This window comes from Rhopilema esculentum, chromosome 11 (assembly GCF_057945365.1).
Source record: "Rhopilema esculentum isolate cy_ngs chromosome 11, ASM5794536v1, whole genome shotgun sequence".
In the NCBI taxonomy this organism is placed as follows: Eukaryota; Metazoa; Cnidaria; class Scyphozoa; order Rhizostomeae; family Rhizostomatidae; genus Rhopilema; species Rhopilema esculentum.
The window spans coordinates 11234666-11252823 of record NC_142825.1 but is presented as its reverse complement, the minus strand read 5'-3'; the positions used below and the strand labels follow the sequence as shown (position 1 = coordinate 11252823).

General features: G+C 38.3%; 1 protein-coding gene across 5 annotated transcripts in view; it reads right to left on the bottom strand.

Moving 5' to 3' along the window:
* The window catches only part of LOC135694035 (sushi, von Willebrand factor type A, EGF and pentraxin domain-containing protein 1), a 72215-nt gene that overhangs the window by 37867 nt on the left and 16190 nt on the right, over positions 1-18158 (bottom strand). For 2 of the 5 annotated variants that reach the window (XM_089111314.1, XM_089111315.1), the window contains exons 11-17: positions 17131-17304; positions 15558-15728; positions 14881-15075; positions 4099-4269; positions 3233-3412; positions 718-969; positions 107-283 (exon numbers count right to left, since the gene is read on the bottom strand). In XM_089111314.1, coding sequence (XP_088967440.1) covers positions 107-283; positions 718-969; positions 3233-3412; positions 4099-4269; positions 14881-15075; positions 15558-15728; positions 17131-17304 — 1320 coding nt within the window. The remainder of the gene's footprint in view (positions 1-106; positions 284-717; positions 970-3232; positions 3413-4098; positions 4270-14880; positions 15076-15557; positions 15729-17130; positions 17305-18158) is intronic. The other 3 variants (XM_065212675.2, XM_089111316.1, XM_089111317.1) reach the window with 3 other exon arrangements.

Here is an 18158-nt window from a genome sequence, read left to right as displayed (position 1 = left end):
GATGCTAAATAAAGAAACTTTAGGTACTTAGTACTGATCCAAGTTTCTTATAAAATAAAAAACGTGTCATCCAATTGTAAATAAAAACACTTAATTCATGTCTTACCACTTTCACATTTTGGATAACTATCCCATACGCCATTTGCATTGCACGTTATAGTAGGTTCTCCATTTAGCTTGAAGCCAGCTTTGCATTCAACCTTCAGTCTTGTACCAACCGCATAGGGCGCGAAATCTCTGTCATTTTCGCTGTTCGCAATGTTTGGTTCTGAGCATGTAATGGCTAGGAGACACAAAAAGCATATAAACGGGCAGCAAGGCCGGTTCGCAGGTTTGTAAGAAACTAGTACTAGGAGGGGCAAAAATTTAAGAAACTTTTGTGTTAGGCTCAATTAAAATTAAGAAGCTCTAAAATATCCGTAAAAAGAGTCTAAAACTTCTTATTTTGTTGATTTTTCTTTGGAAAAGAAGCATACTTCGGATTTTGATCTGCATGGATTTTTTTGACGATCTGCGTTCATATTCTTCCAAAAATGCTCAAACTTCAAAACAATAAAGAAATTTTAGGTCCCGAGATAAGGAACTTTTTTGTACTAAAACGTAAAAATTTGGATGCTAAATAAAGAAACTTTAGGTACTTAGTGCTGATCCAAGTTTATTATAAAATAAAAAACGTGTCATCCAATTATAAATAAAAACACTTAATTCATGTCTTACCATTTTCACATTTTGGATAACTATCCCATACGCCATTTGCATTGCACGTTATAGTAGGTTCTCCATTTAGCTTGAAGCCAGCTTTGCATTCAACCTTCAGTCTTGTACCAACCGCATAGGGCGCGGAATCTCTGTCATTTTCGCTATTCGCAATGTTTGGTTCTGAGCATGTAATGGCTAGGAGACACAAAAAGCATATAAACAGGCAGCAAGGCCGGCTCACACTGCTGGAGGACGACTTGTTCACTATCTCTAAGTAAAGAATGAAAAGATAACGAAAAAATGCGAAATCCACCACAAAAGTAAGAATCAGGGACGTCACAGTCATGGTTTGCCCGCTAGCGTAAGTAAGGAAGCTCCCAAAACTAGGCCTCAAGTGTATATAAACTTCTTTTTTTAGCCCAAGGGCCTTATAATATTTTATTTGAAAGTAGTTTTGTTAATAATAGCTGTTAAAAAGAAGGCAGATGCTAGAAAAGGTGAGCCAATTTAGTTGTTTCTTATAACACTGTTTTGTTTCATCCATTGTGGTAGTCTGCAAAGTAGATTTCTGACATTTAGCTTTAAAAAAGGAATAGGGAATAGTAATCTTAAGTCCTTAGAATTTCGTTACTGTGTTTCATTGTTGATAATTGGAGAGTGAAAAAATTCTGCGATTTATGCATTTGTGGTGTGCATAGACAATTTGATGCATCTGACAACCTTTGAAAATTTCGCTGAAAGTGTAGAGTGACAAACTTTAACCAATTCAGTACAGAGGCTGTCGGTCTTTCATACGACTTGCGGTTGGTTCATTAAAAGTCATGTACGTGTTTTTATAAGGAACAACTTTACATGCAACCTACACGTAGAAGGCTAAAACATCTAAGGAAGTTTACTATAAAAATCTTTAAGGAACTTTTCAATTGGAATGTTTTGTCACTGCAAGAAAGGAAAGTTTGGAAACCAGGTCCATTCATTTGCGGTATCTGAAGATGCATTTTTATCTGTATCAAACCTTTTCCGCCCTCCTTGTGTTTTTGACCTTCTTTTCTAGCCACAATTTAAAACAGAACTGCGTCTTGTGTTACTTTCAGGGCATTAAATGTGCAGTTATTTTGGTACTACAATGTGATCAAAACAAGTCCTAAAAAAATAACTTAGGGAAGAAGGCCTTCAGGTAGGTCCCTTACAAAAAATCGTGCATTTGCAATCTACACATTTCATTGCAATCACTCTTCCAAAACAGGTGAGAAACTAAAATTATTCAGTTACAGGAGAAAGAAAGAGAACAGAGTCTTCAAAAAGGCTACTATAGAGTTGCTTATGGAAGCGTGATACTGAATTCAAGTTGTTCTTGCATGTAAAGTTGTGTCAGTATAAATAGTCTTTAATTAAATTATAAGTTCACACATCGATAGCTTGTTTGCGGATAAGAATTCCCTCCCATCTCTTCCCCTAAGGATTTTAGAGTAGTTGTATTTTAGTTGTGATTTTTCATTCTGCTTTTATGCCAAGCTTATGATTTAGCTAGAATTGATAGCATTAGCAATATTGTGTTAAGTTTGACGATACTTTTCGTACTCCTTGTACCGTATTTGTTCGGGAGACGAAACCGTAAGTCCTTTGTTTCGAAACAATACCGTCTGAAACCAATCAGTGTTGCAGGGTCATAGCACATGCGCATTAATGACAGTAATCACGCAGCTGTTCTGTCTGGGACCACACAACTTCCCGCCAGGGCTTCAAGTGATAATGCGCATGTGCAATAAATCTAAAACGGGCGCTAGCGCATGTCTGGAAGACGGGCATGATTCATATCCCGAACAAGTATCAGTTTTGTCTTAATTGATATATTCACCTGTTTGACATGCACACGTTCATTCGCAAAATGCTAAAATGACTAGTACTACAAAAGACTCTTATAAGTAAAGGTTATTAGCTACTAAATAAGTGTTGTTATTTTCGGTTGAATGAAATGAATTAGAAGATAACTTAAATTAGCAATCAAGAAATTTCTCTAATAAGCCAAGCAACTTTAAGTACTGAAGTCTGGTCAGTGGCGTAGCGCACTGTGAGCACAAACTAAGTTGTTGTTTAGAAGTCTAGTTGTTGTTTCACAAAAAAGGTGAAGTAAAAATGGGGTATCACAGTATCGTACCTGAAACTTGGTTTCGTAATAAAGCCGAAAAATTGAAAAAGCCTACCTAAGTGTGAAAGGTTTTTGCATAAAACTGAGTGGGTTAAGGGAATTGACACAGAAGCAGAATGGTAATATATATACATATATATATATATATATAATAAAATAGAATATAGACTAGAAATGAGACATGTTCTCTGTTACTCCGAGTTTCGTGCTTGCGCACTCATCAGACAGATTATAATGAGTGCTTTTGCACATCGAGCACTGTCAAGTCAGAATAGACAACGCAATCTGGAATACATATATATATATATATATATATATATATATATATATATAGGATATATTTTGATATTAGTGAGCTCTTGGTAAAATGCTGAATAAAAATACCTTTACAAGAAGCCGTGAAATTTGACCACTGTCCGTTTGCCTGGCATGTTGTCTCCAATCGGGAGCTTGTCTGAAAACCGTCATTGCATTTATAGACTAATACGTCAGAGAAGGAATATTCTTGTTGAAGTGAAACCTGATACCCATTTTTCAGCTCCGGAGGTTTGCCGCATTTTATACCTGTCAAAGAACAATTAAAATGTTTTGAACATTCGAAACTAGTAACTACAGATGAGACGAATATAAGAATTAATGTGGTTTTGGGATCTAAATAGAAATTAACAAAAAAATTGATAGATAGATGAATAAAGTGATCAAATAAATAAATAAATAACAAAGATAAACTAAAAGATAAAATATATAATTGAATAAATGAATTAAAGAAATGCACGATCGAATAAATGGCACTGCCTTCGCCATATCACGTGACGGCGGTCTGTGAACCGGAAACCGATGTAAAAAAATTAGGATCGAATTAAAACGACGAATCACACGGATGGGATGTCAAATTTTAATTAGTTAAAACAGACAATTCGACATTAAACTGCGACAGAGAGATTAAACTTATTTCAAAAAAGTTCGAAAAAATATTTGGTCCGATAAAAATAGGCATAAAAAATAAAAAAACAAATTGACTAAATAATGAAATCAAACACAAAAGCAAACAAGTAGAATGAATGAATAGATTCTAATAATAAATAGCTAAAAAATATCGAGCAAAACCAAAACAAACAAGAGTTAAATAAATGAAAAAATAACCAAAACAAAGCATGGCTTGATATCTGAAATATAACTAAATATATTCATTGAAATGTAAACAAGTGAAATAAGTCAAATCAAGAATTTAAAGTAAGCTTTGAGATTACCAATGCAGTTTGGTTCTCGGTTCCAAGTTCCATCTGCCTGGCACTTCAGCTCATCTGGACCAACCATGGTATAGCCTTCAAGACATTCATATTTCACAGAAGAGGGGAACAGAAAGCCTCCAGAAACCAACCTGCCGCCATGGATAGGTCTTGGGTCTACGCAGGTCTTTGCTAAGAAGGGAACAATAATTGGAAGTGTTGAGAATTACGTAACAGGTTATAGATATAACAGAATAGAAGCATTAAACAAAAGATTGAAATATAAAAGATATTCTGACACAACTGACTTATAGAAAGACATAATCATATAGAGCGCATAGCAAGGTCCATCTTTAACAACTATGCACAACTACTAAGGAATATCAACAACTAAGTAGACAATTAACTTAAAAAATCATGATAGATTCTGATTAAATTTCCAACTTTGCAGTACGACTCGGGAGACAAGTGAGAAAGATTGTTTCTTTTGGTCACTCCCCCCTTTAGCAATGCTTAGAAATGGTAGACTCCCATGCGCATGTCCATTGACCAAAAGAAATGAGGTTGCCCGACTCATTCCTTTTTACGCCTCCCAGAAAAATGCAGCGACTGATTTTACGAGATCATCTAGCATTTGCATGCTTCATGTTAACCACTTTGAAGTGTCGTCCATTCGAAAGGATTGCGTTTCTTCCATTCAAAAAAGTTTAGTTGTTTATGAATTTTTCGTACCTATGTGAAGCTCGATATGTAGGACGTACTAAACAGCGATTGGACGATAGAAAAAAATAGCATGTTTCTGCGAGTAGGTTCTGAAAAAAGAACAACCTAGACGTACTTATGGAAATCAGAATGTTTGAGTAAATGCGTTTCGACTATAGGCAAACTAGAATCCAGAGTGCGCCAAATAATATAGTGATGACAATTTTAGAATCATTGGGCAAGGAAGGTAGTCTTCCAATTTTCATTAAGCACCAAAATCTTGTGCCAAAAACTTCGGTGGATTCGGTGGAAAAAGTTTCGGTCATTTTTTTCTAAATTTCGAGTATTTTGTTGTCAGCCCAATAAATGGAACTGAAGAGTAGGCAAGGATGTCACCAACTTTTATTTAGAGGAGGTCTTTTCATTTTTATAACCCATGGAGGAAAATTAATTGAAACGTTCGATTGCCAAACGTAACAAGGGAATTAGAATTTATGATCGATTGTGAGTTAAGTCAGGCGTCCAAATTGAAAGCACTGGAAGTTTAGAAAGAAGTAATGGAGAGAAATTATGAAGAGCCAGAAGAAGCATCAGTTTTATAGATGAAAAAAGTTCAGCCCCATAGAGAACTCAAATGTCTTGAATGTAGAAGGCAAAAGAGATGGAAGTGAAGATGAGCTGGAAGTCCTATTTGCTGATGATGACGGATAACCAGAAACTGAAACTTATATGCATTGGATGTATAGTAATAATCAAACGATTTCAAGGTAAATATATTTGTCATTTTGAAAGTCCATCGGTGTGCGGTCACTTTCGATCCGCATTTGAATAAAATTTCTGTTCATCCTTTCAAGATCGCAAGGCAAAGCAGAAACATAGCATAATCAAATACTTTTCGTCCGACACTCCTTAGGAGTATCAACTTTGGGTAAAGCCCCGGCCAAATGCTCTCGACATTCACTCGACAACGCTTGACCAATGTCAAGGGATGTATTACTCTTCCAAAGAGGGGAGGCCAAACAATCTCGACTTTCACTTGACTTTTCATATATGAGGCTATTACCTCTATGTCTCACTGAGTTAGGGGTTTTTCGTTTTTGATACTAATTTTTTGCAGCTAGCACCAGGTCCTTGGATTCCCCTTCGTCGCAGGACATCGCTCGCCATCTAACTCGAATCAAATGTCAAGAGCGTTTGGCCGCCTTGTCGAGTGTTGTTGAACCTTGTCGAGACAAATTTGAACAAGGTTAAAATTGCCGAGAAGTAATGCTCGATATTTCTATAGTTTTAAATGATGTCGAACGTTGTTGAGAACGCTTGGCCAGGCTCTCGACTTTCTGCTCGACTTTTGCTTATCAACGCATGCGCAACATCTGAAGTTTGCCTTCAAAGTTGTGTTTGTTTTTTGGTCTCTTCGGATTTCTGTCTTTTGGTTCGAATAGTTTCAAAATGGCAAGTTGCAGACAATTCAACCTCGCGTTTGATGAACATTCAGATTGCAATATCCCCCTCTTTGCCATTTTCTCGTCTTTGACAATAATAGAGGAGCGATAGTTTTAGCCTGCAACGCTTTCGAACTTCGGTATAGCAGTTTCGATTTCATAAAGACACACTAGGTTAGGAGAAATACCGCAACAATCGCAAAAACAACAAAACAATAACTGCAACAACGATCGAAACTAATAAGGCAGCCACGTCCTATTCCTACTACGTTCCATATAGTTAATCTTTCGATTCTACTGTTCTGTTCTCTCCTTAACTGTTTCTCCTTCTATTCTTTTTACCTGATAAAGAGTTATAATCAAAACTTTTTTTGTATAAAGTCGTTATTCTATTTTATCAGATTTTGTTCATTTTCGACGCACAACACGCACAACTTCATTGATGAACAATTTAAAGGCAATCTGTCTCGTTGTGGAACACGGAAAAAGGATTGGTTAACGAGAACAATAGCTGGAACATTAGCGTTTCCAGCGCTCTGCCATATTTTTTACAATGCGATAAATTAAAAGGGGACTGGAAACAAAAAAAATCCCTTTGTTCTTATAATCAATCAACGTCGTGACAGATTGCCTTTAATACAACCTCCTCGCACGAGGCCAACATGGGTCACAACATGGGTCGTTACTAGACTCCAGCATCGGCTGCACAGCGGCACCGTTCTGAAGGGTCTGACAAGCAGTGGCGTAGCGTCCGGGTATTCAAGGTATTCAGTGAATACCCTGAGATTTCTCAGAAAAAATATTAATACGACTTATATTTGTAATAATTAAAAAATGTTTTGGGGCAATTGATTCTGGTTGAATTCATTACCTTCGATATTCTACATTTTGTACAAGTACAAAGTATCACGAAATTCATGGATGGAAACAACACTGCGACGCATAGGGAGGCTGGGAGATCTTTGAAGCTAATTTTGAAGATTGAGCTACTTCATGTTGAATGGAGATCGGTCATGAATACGCAGTGAATACCCTAGACGGTACTTTAACCAATCAAAATGCTTTTTTCCATGAATAATATATGTTGTTTAGACTTGTTTAAACAGAGTTAATCCACTAGAAAAAAATACCACACGTGACTTGATTACCTATTGTCCTGTTAACAATAGTTCTTCCGTTCCCTTAATTTCTCCATGTGGTGATGGTACGCCCGCATAGCACGATAGCTAGTGCACTCTCATTCTGCAAGCAGAACGAGACAGATAGATACGCTTTACAAGCTTTTGGATTCTTCTCTGGAGGCATCACCCAAGACCGAGGCGTTACGTTCAAGTTTTTTTCTGTTGGAGCTATGGTTACACTATGCACTTATTGGAAGTGTATTTGCTCAGGTTTTTTACGACCACAATAAGCCTTGGTGAGAGCGTTCTTTATTTCTTCTCTTGACAGTGTGCATTTTGATGTTTGCTCCCTATTTTTCGAATTTCCTGTAACCACTTATTTCTTGAGAGACATTTCCTGATTATGAAGTAATGGTACTGGCTTGGACGAAAGTGTTCCTCTGTTAACCTAGCTTAAAAGGTTATAGATTAGGCCATAGAACGACTTCGTTTTTGCTTTCGAAGCGTTAAATAAGCAGCCTGGGTGTACAGAACAAGCAAGAGCTCCCTGCTTCGATTATCATCTTTTTAGTCATCGTCATACATATGTCAGTAGGCGTAACTATACAACCTAAGACTGGTCCCTCGACCCTTGCCACTATCCCTCGTTTCGCTTAGCTTGCGGACAGGCCTTTTGGAAATAGTAGTTGTTTGCATGCATGCGGTGGGGCCCCTCAGTCATGTTTTGCTCTTTAACCTGCCATTTTAGGCAACCCACCTCCTAAACAACACCCCCTTTCACAAGGGTTCGGCAAAACTAAATTGTAAAAAACTAAAAAAAAAAAAAAAAAAAAAAAACAAAGAAAATATTTTCACAAACGTCATTTTTAAGGGGTAATCGTTACCTGAATCTTGCTCATTGCTACTTTCGGATCACATTTATTTGATTGATTTGTTTGCTTTTACAAGAGGTGTCTTGGTACCTACAGTCATTTTCATTTGTCGCGTTTTCATTTGTTCAACAGTATCATATCTGTAACACCTTTGGCTTTGCCTAAGCAATGATTGTTACTGTCTGTATACACTGATAACCGAAGAATTTGTTTTGGGTTTAGCGCCAATGAAAAAAGTCTTTGTAGTTGCCTTCGCACTACCTTAGCAGATTTTTTCAAGTGTCATTTTGGTTTCATTTTTGCTTTGCCTGCAAAAGTAAAGTCATTGCCTCCATACACTAATGGAATTAAATGATTTGGCTATTAAAACAGAATTTAAGATGCATCGTTGCCTAAGTGGATCTTAAAGTGTCATGCCTTTTTATTTTCTGCCCTCTTATTACACATGCTTGTTGGATAAATTGTTTTTGTTTTTCTTTATGTGCTATTGACAACAATTGTCATGGTAATCACATTAAGGTAATGTGTCCAAGCAAGCAACTCTGCGGGGGTTGTTCGGAAGCATGTGATTTTTCATGTCATCGCCCAGCTGTTGTGGTCGTTCTGTTTATCTACCCTGCTGCAAGGTTAGCTTCTCATGTGAGCAGTTTTGTGTTGCAGGCATACTGACCAATCGCAAGCCTTTATTTTGATGTTACGTGACAAGTCTGGTATAGGCAGTCCTTTTATATGGACACATTAAAAATTTGCTATTCGCTAGCAATATATTGTACAAATCGCACTGGCTTATTGCCGTGTTATTTTTTTTTTTCTTGTGGCAAAGTGTCAGGTTGGTTGCATTTTGCTTTGCCTAAGCAAGGGTGGTGGCTCACTTACACACTAATTTAATAGGGTGTTTTATGTCATTGTAATCCCAGTTGCCAATTACATATCTAGAAACTGGCCAAATTGCATTGTTTAAATAATACAAAACAAAACAAAAACGCCCCGCTAGGTGTAGCTGTGAAGGTTATTTAGGAGACATTTGTCGTTCCCACTTGAAACTCAATACCATAAAAGTGCTGTTCTTCTATTTATAGCGTTAAACATTTATCAAATAGTAGGAAAACGGTCATTCATCAGTGACAGGCATGTCAGCATTGCCTTCAATCCATTTTTGTTGGATGGTAGAGGTTTTGTGGGATCTGTGTTTAATGTTAAATTGGGTATCGTCAATTACTGTCACATGGAGATAATTATTCAAGCTGTGTAAAGAAATGAAAAAAAAAAAAAAAAAAAAAAAAAAAAAAAATTTCCAATCCCGGCCTTTTGTAAAGAAGGACAATGTGTTTTTCTTTACCAAGATTGTTGGTAAGGTGGCAAGGCATGGTATTCCTTATTATTCCAAACATGTCAAAATTATGCCAAATTTAAAAAATAAATCATAAAAAAAAAAAAAAAAAAAAAAAAAAAAAAATCCTGCTTTATATGCTATGCGCTTTCAAAATATGCCACAGATACCAAATATGGTATATACTAGGGCCAAATTGGCAACCTTCAGGAACTATATTTGTAATTCCATTCTTTCATTTATATTGGGTAGCTGATTTGCATTGTCTAAGCAGGTTGTGTAAATCGTTACACCAGTCTAAAAGAGTAGTTATTTGTTGTTGGCGGAGCATTGGAATAATTGAGACATTTACCTGGTCTGGTACCGGAAATCAAGACTTTCTGCATGTAAGAGGCGAAAGCGCTCCATTTTGGAATTCGCTTGCAGGATCATTTTCACGCGGTCGCGCCATGAGTGGTGCTGTTTCACAGGTCTCGCTCCAATATCGACCCGCGCATTTACGCATGATTGGATTTTGTTTCGCAAATTCATGCGTCGAAAATACGCTTATTGCACAATCACGCCAAAATACCTGGACCCTCCTCCCCTTTTTCAGCAGGGAGGATATTTTTCCTTTTCATTGCAAACCTGTTTTTGGACCAGGTATTCCTGGCTTCAGCGGGGTGAATGTTTTACTATTATTTGGGTTGTGGACCAGGTCAGGCCTGGCTTCAGCGGGGGAATGTTTACTATTAATGGCAAACCTGTTTTTGGACCAAAATTACAATCTTTTTGTCATTGACAGGGAATATATTTGCAATTGCTCTCTTTCGTTTGTACTGGGTAGCTGATTGGCATTGTCTTTCATTTTTCACTGCCCAGCTGATTTTCATTATCTAAGCAAGTTTTTACAAATCGTTCGGACTTAAGATTAGTTTTTTACAATGAGGCAACATCCCAGTTTTATAGAAAAAGCGTTGAATAAGGTTGTTCCTGGCTGCAGCCGGGAGGATATTTTTTTTCCTATTCAGGGCAAATCTGTTTGGACCAGGTATTCCTGACTTCAGCAGGGAGAATGTTTTGCTATAAAATTGCGAACCTGTTTGGACCAGGTTAAACCTTGGTTCAACAGGGAGAATGTTTTTTCTTTAAATTGCGAACCTGTTTGGACCAGGTGAGTCTTGGCTTCAGCAGAGAGAATGTTTTCACTATAAATTGCAAACCTGTTTTTGACCAGGTTAGTCCTGGCTTCAACAGGGAGAATGTTTTCACTATAATTGCTAACTTGTTTTGGACCACGTAGTTCTGGCTTCAGATGAGAGAATGTTTTTACTATCAATTGGGAAAACGTGTTTTTGACCAGGGACACTTGGCTACAGCGAGGAAAATGTTTCACTTTCAATTGAAAAACGTGTTTTTGACTAGGGACACCTGACTACAGTGGGGAAAATCATTTATATTTGCCATAATGCTGGCATGTTAGTGATTACAAACCTTGAATCAGGTTAGTCCTGGTTCTATTTTTGGATGAGGGACTGTTTGTATTTACCACAACGTGGGCATGTTAATGAATTCAACTCAATAAAAGCTAGGTTAGTCCTGGTTCGTAATCAGGGATGAATGTTTTATTTTTTCCACAAAGTTGGCATTATTTATCACAAACCCACTTGGGCGTGGCAGAAGTGTTTTTTCACTACAATGCTGGCTTGTTATATGCTCATGTACCTGCTTGACCCAGGGTGGTCCTGGCTCTCAACGGGGTAAGTGTTTATATTTGCCTAAAATTTGGCATATTTATTTATCACAAACCCACTTGGGCCAGATTATTCCTGGCTTTCCGTGGTGTGAGTGATGGTTCTTCGCCACAATGCTGGCTTGCTATGTGCTCATGTACCTGCTTGATCCAGGGTGGTCCTGGCTCTCAACGGGGTGAGTGTTTTTATTTGCCTGAAATTTGGCACATTTATTTATCACAAACCTACTTGGGCCAGGTTATTCCTGGCTTTTCGTGGTGTGAGTGATGGTTATTCGCCACAATGCTGGCTTGCTATGTGCTCATGTACCTGCTTGATCCAGGGTGGTCCTGGCTCTCAACGGGGTGAGTGTTTTTATTTGCCTGAAATTTGGCACATTTATTTATCACAAACCCACTTGGGCCAGATTATTCCTGGCTTTCCGTGGTGTGAGTGATGGTTCTTCGCCACAATGCTGGCTTGCTATGTGCTCATGTACCTGCTTGATCCAGGGTGGTCCTGGCTCTCAACGGGGTGAGTGTTTTTATTTGCCTGAAATTTGGCACATTTATTTATCACAAACCTACTTGGGCCAGGTTATTCCTGGCTTTTCGTGGTGTGAGTGATGGTTATTCGCCACAAGGTTGGCTGGTTGTTGCTCATGTACCTGCTTGATCCAGAGTGGTCCTGGCTCTCAACGGGGTGAGTGTTTTTATTTGCCTGAAATTTGGCATGATTGTTTATCACGAACCTGCTTGAACCAGATTATCTCTGGCTTCACAGGAAGAGTGTTTTTCTGCCCTCACTATCCTTTACCCGCTTACCTTTTTCCGGCATCACCCGCCTCTCCATGTAATCCCCCTCACCCTCCTCTCCCTGTAGTAGTATATCCACTAGGTAAATAGCACCATCTGGGGCAGGGGCTACACCAGCAGTGATATATGGGGGGACGGAGATCCCAATATCTCCGACGACTTATCTACTTCAATGGCAAATTTCATATTACGCATGCGTCTCATTTGTCATTTCCCATTTGCTAGGTATAGGTCTAGTAGCCCAACCCAATTTGCTATATTTTAGATGCAGATAGATTTCCCTCAGGCATTCGGATTATTCTGCAAATAGCCTTACATTCGGATTATTCGGCAAATAGGTGACGCGCCCTCCCATGCTCTGATCTGGGGTTAAAAGATTTGGCTCCCTTCCCTTTTCCCTCCTTAGTGCAGAAAGGGTTTATTAGGAGTCGGTGTCTGGAGGCAACACTTGGTGTTTTGTGGGCGGGAAACAGTTTCCCATTGTTGCCACCGACCTTAAAGAGAAGTATTCTCCAGGCAGTCAAGGGCTGGTGCACTCGCAGGCCCACTTCCTGGATAGGATTTTTATAAGGGGATTAAATGTTGTTTAGACTTGTTTAAACAGAGTTAATCCACTAGAAAAAAATACCACACGTGACTTGATTACCTATTGTCCTGTTAACAATAGTTCTTCCGTTCCCTTAATTTCTCCATGTGGTGATGGTACGCCCGCATAGCACGATAGCTAGTGCACTCTCATTCTGCAAGCAGAACGAGACAGATAGATACGCTTTACAAGCTTCCCCACCCACCCACTCCTCTCTTTTTTCTTTCTATCTTGACTAATTTTTTTTCCTTTCCAATTTCTGCTTTCCAGCTTTCCCCCGGAGACAGTCGTCTTGCGGGCAGGTGCATCAGCCGGGAAACAGTTTCCCATTGTTGCCACCGACCTTAAAGAGAAGTATTCTCCAGGCAGTCAAGGGCTGGTGCACTCGCAGGCCCACTTCCTGGATAGGATTTTTATAAGGGGATTAATTGCCGTTAATCAGCTAAAACAATGGTCCTGTACGCTGAGAAATATGCAGCGTACAGCCTCAAAGTTGGTTCAAAATAGTCTCGTTTTGAGATCGATATAAACAGATAATGGACGTCGGAGCGGTTGGAGTGATGGATCTTCATCGAAAACAGTAAACATGACTTCATTCAAAAGCTATTGCAATGTCCGTATTACTGTTTCATAATCATTCTCTCATTTGACCCCTTATCTTAATCTACCAACAGCAAAGTGGAAAGGTAAGGTAGGCTTCTACATAATACTACACTGACTCAGATCTGTGCCCTCTTGAAATGTCAATTTTGTTATTGCTTGTCAATCAGGGATGTTTCTAATTGTGTTATGAGACGGAATTAAAGTAAATGCAGATAGGCCTGGATAATATCCTTATAGTTGCCTGGTGTATTCAGTTATCTTGTTGGCCTATTTTGTTTGCATTATTCGAGCGCATTTATTTGCATTATTGTGCAGTCTCATCTCATGACCTTCGATTCTTTCAAACATTAACTTGTATTGAAAATATCACGATTAGGCCATGAAGAAAAAGTCTAGACTGCATACCACAAGCTATTTATAACTCGTGTAATGCCCTATGTGAATAATTTTGAAACTTTTGAAAGTCCTTTTGTATTAAGATATGAAGAGTAGGTGTTTACAGTTACTTCCTCTTTACATCAGTGCAAATTTTAGAGGATTCAACAACAACTATTGGGACATATTTCGACCAGCAAAATTTTACTGATTTTCAATGATACGTTTTGATGTGAATTACTTTTGATGAAATGGAATTTTGATGCAATTAATGAGTTCGAAGAGTATATTTGCGTAGTGACCTTTTAGCAAAGTATCGTTTTCATCATAGTAATGCCCTGACAGTGCAGTACTTGCCAACCGAACCAAAAAGAAAAGTGATAAAGTAATAGATTAAATGTCAAAAGCTAGTCCTTTTAATCTTCCTATTATCCCTCTATTTTCATCAAGCCCCATCGAGCCACACCCTGCCCCACCCTTTTGTTTAATAGAGAATACCCAGTTGAAAAAGTCACGCTTCGCCACTGCTGACAACTGGATGCCGGCTATTTCGCAGAGGGTGGTATTTGCACCAAATTTAATATTCAATTTATTTTAGTAAGGTTAAGTGTCCTTCACAATAGCTTTACGTATCCTTTATCAGAATCAGACAGAACAAGAGTATTTTTACGCTCTTTTTAAGGCGAGACCGAAACGCATTCGAGGCCATATTCTGATTTGTGAAAATACGAGTGAAATTTCGAGAGCGCGTTTGGCTTGAAAATTGTGCATTGATCTGCCAATTTGATAGCAAACCAGTTCAACTTACAGCCTAATTCTAAAAATTACCCCAAACTTCATTGAAAGATTTTTTAAATCTCAGGTTAGGATTAACGGCTAAACTGATAATCCGAATAAAATTTCTCATATTGATTGCATTTTAGATCCGATGGTTTAATTGAAAACTTATAAGAATCAATCTGGGTGAAAATCTTCGCCCCGAGTTGCCTATCACGGTGAAATCTTATACAAAATGATTAACTTTATATTGTCGTGAAATCAACACTACGGGCATTAGCATCATGAAAACTTACACGAAGACTAGCATCCTGGCCCTTAATCCGAAGTCAAAAACTTGGTACAAAGAAGTCTGAAGCATTTCACAAAATAAGATTGTAAATTGAACTGGTGTATTCAAAAAATAAAATGCAGAACCATTCGATAGCAACCGGTATGTTAAATATGAAAATAATAAATTCAGCTCACGTTCACAACGCGACTTCTGTTTCGACCACTGCCCATTTTCTTGACAAATTGGCTGTCCATCATCGATTAAGTCATAGCCATTGTCACAAGTGTAAGTCAGTTTACAGTTGTATGTATTGGTGCAAGACGTTCCAGCATCATCACCTGTCACTTTTCCGTTCTCAATATTCAAGTGTCCCGCATCACATGTGACAACTGAAACAATATTGTCATGAAAGTTTTACAACTGGCAAAAAGTACTAAGGCACTAAAAGATTGAATGACATAATTTATGATGTGAATGGAAATTCAGAATATTGGAAATCGGACTACATAACAATTGGACGCCAATCATTGGGTGGGTGGTATTTTTTCCATAATTTGGTAGTGATATTTTTCCAAAGATTGAGAGCCACCTGTGAAAACAACGTTTGTCGCACAAAATGGATGTTGATGTGTAATTATAAATGAAGTTTTATTTCTTGAAAGTCACTATCAGTTGGTAGAGATGAAATACATCCACTAGTTCATAAAAAACTAGTCCGTTATCCTAAATTCTTTAAGCGATACGAACAATCTATAGATTTCTTTTATTATAACATTTTTTACGGCAAATCAGTTGACAAACATAACTTAGAATTTCAGGCCAATTAGAGTAATAAATTATAGAAATAACTTTAGTGGTTATTCCTACTTACACTTGCATGTTGGCTTTTTGCTCCATTTGCCACTGCCCTGGCACGTGATTTCTCCAAAGCCCTGCATAGCAAATTTTGGGTAGCACTTGACTGATCGCTTGTCGTTAAACTTTTGCTCAAAGTTTTCGTATAAACCATTTGGAACTGGCCCTGGATCTCCGCAATCAACCCCTGTATGAAAATGTCTTTGGATTTCATTGATTGCAAACATTTTTTGCGTTGCAAAAAATTGTCGGCATTGCAAACATTTGAACAAAAATCTGTCCCAAAGTTAACTTGCAAAAATTTGTCATTCGAAAACTATTAGTACATGCAATCGTATTGTTTAAAAGTGCCAATGACTGAAGAGGAAACCGAGATCAAATCAAGGGAGAAATGAAACACAAGACCTTTCAATGAGAAAGGGCTAGCAAAATGACTGGTCAGCTTTTCGCAAGTAAGATCAATGTTTGGGCCTACTTTTGAAAAGGTCTTGTGTTTCCCCCACCTCCCATTCAGGAAATAGCATTTGCCATTCCATAAGAAACCTCATCAAGGAGGTTTTCCAATCCTAATCGCTTTTGCCTTGGCCAGAATTGGCAACTAATATCATGGAAACATAGATTGACAATTTATTAAAAAGTGCAAAATACACATTATAAACAACCATAAAATCCTTATTTTGAGATATAAAGGTCAACTTTTAGTACTTCAGTTTCTTAAAGCTTTAGGAAATCTCAAGACTCGGTGTTTCTTAAGAGTTCCCTAGTGATGATCTCATATCTTAACTTCATGAAAGCAAATTTTGTTCGTAGTGGCATACACAAAGACTCGTCAATGATTCTATTGCTTTCAAATGATCGTGGCATTGCTGTCAAGGGATTCAAATCTGTTCTAAAGCTGCAAATGAACGAAGGAAGCATACTTTTATTGAATGAGTTTTTAATTTTTGTAAACCTGCCAATTATCACGGAATTGATGGATAGTCACGGAATTTGGGGCTCTTGGTTTTCCAAAATTCAATTTTTTTACATTTTGCCTCGATTAAAGTATTGTCAAGTGCTCTTTTTATAATGAGATTCTTGCAAAAAGATGACTCTGGAGATAACAGATAACAGAGAAAAGGACAAAAAGATAGACAGACAAGAGTAAAAAAGGACCAATAGAAAAGTTTCGCATTTTAAACCACTTATTTCAAAACAGAGGTAGAAATTGCAAATTTTTTTATCCAATTAAAAAGAGTGAACTTTCGATTTTAAATTTCGGACAACCTTGACTCTCTGAATACTGTTCGTTCTTTGAAATGGAAATAAGTGCTCATTGTAGAATAACTGGTCTCAAGTATGAATACCTTTTTTACTAATCTAAAAATTATAATAGACTTTTGGTAAGACTAGGGTAGTTAGCCACAGAACACCTCAGTCCACCCCGTTACTATACGCTTCTTCAACCAACAGAAAAACTTTCCTTAATTTAACTGGTTTGGACATAAAGAATAACTTTGCAAGCTTTGTTGTTACAAACAGGATAAGAGAGGTGACGACTAATGCGTGAGAGTAAAAAGTGCATAGCTGAAGAAAAATACGTTACTTACGTTCACAAATTGGAGTGGATCCACTCCATTTTTGGTTCGCAAGGCAATGTCTGGTAGACTGCCCTCTCAGAAAGTATCCGTGGTTGCACTTGTACTCCACGGTGTTTTTGTAGGTGAAGATGGTACCTTCAATTCGCCCATTCCTTACGCCGTCCGGTCTTCCGCAGTTCTTTGCTGTATAAATATGATACAATTTAGGTAATGTAACTTCAGCAACATTATTTTGAAAAATAAACAGACTTAAAGCGGGTGCTGTTTACTTCGAAAAATTGCAAGCAGAGTTATGGAGTATTCTCAAACAGACTTTCAACCGGGTGCAGTTCATGCAAACCTAGATTATAAAGCGTATTACACCGTCTGTGAGGTGTTACCCTGTATCTAGAGAGCCATTGTTTGTGCAGACATTCGTGAAATACGGCTAACTTTTATATTTTAGCTTAACTCTTTCGCAGGAAGGAAAATGACACACATCTGACAAGCTTTTCTTAAACATAGTCAATAGTTTAGCTACTGGCTTTCTATCAAGTTGTACACATTAATCGCCAAGATTACTTTAATCTACTCACGCCTACCATAGCGAAACCCCAGCCTAATCCAGCCAACCTCAGCCTACCAAAACATATCAAAGGCTACCCTAGCCAGCCCCAGCCTACCCTAGCCAGCCCCAGCCTACCCTAGCCAGCCCCAGCCTACCCTAGCCAGCCCCAGCCTACCCTAGCCAGCCCCAGCCTACCCTAGCCAGCCCCAGCCTACCCTAGCCAACACCAGTTTACCCTAGCCAACTCCAGACTACCCTAGCCAGCCCAAGCTTACCCTAGCCTACCCATGACTACCTTAGGCAACCCCAGCCTATCTTAGCCTACCCATGCCTATCATAGCCAAATCATAGCCAAACCTAGCCTAACATAACATACCAAAGGCTAACCTAACACACCCCAGCCTAGCACAGCCTACAAAAGGCTACCGTAGCAAATCAAAGTCTGTCATAGCCAATGAAAGGCTACCCTAGCCAACCCTAGCCTACCATA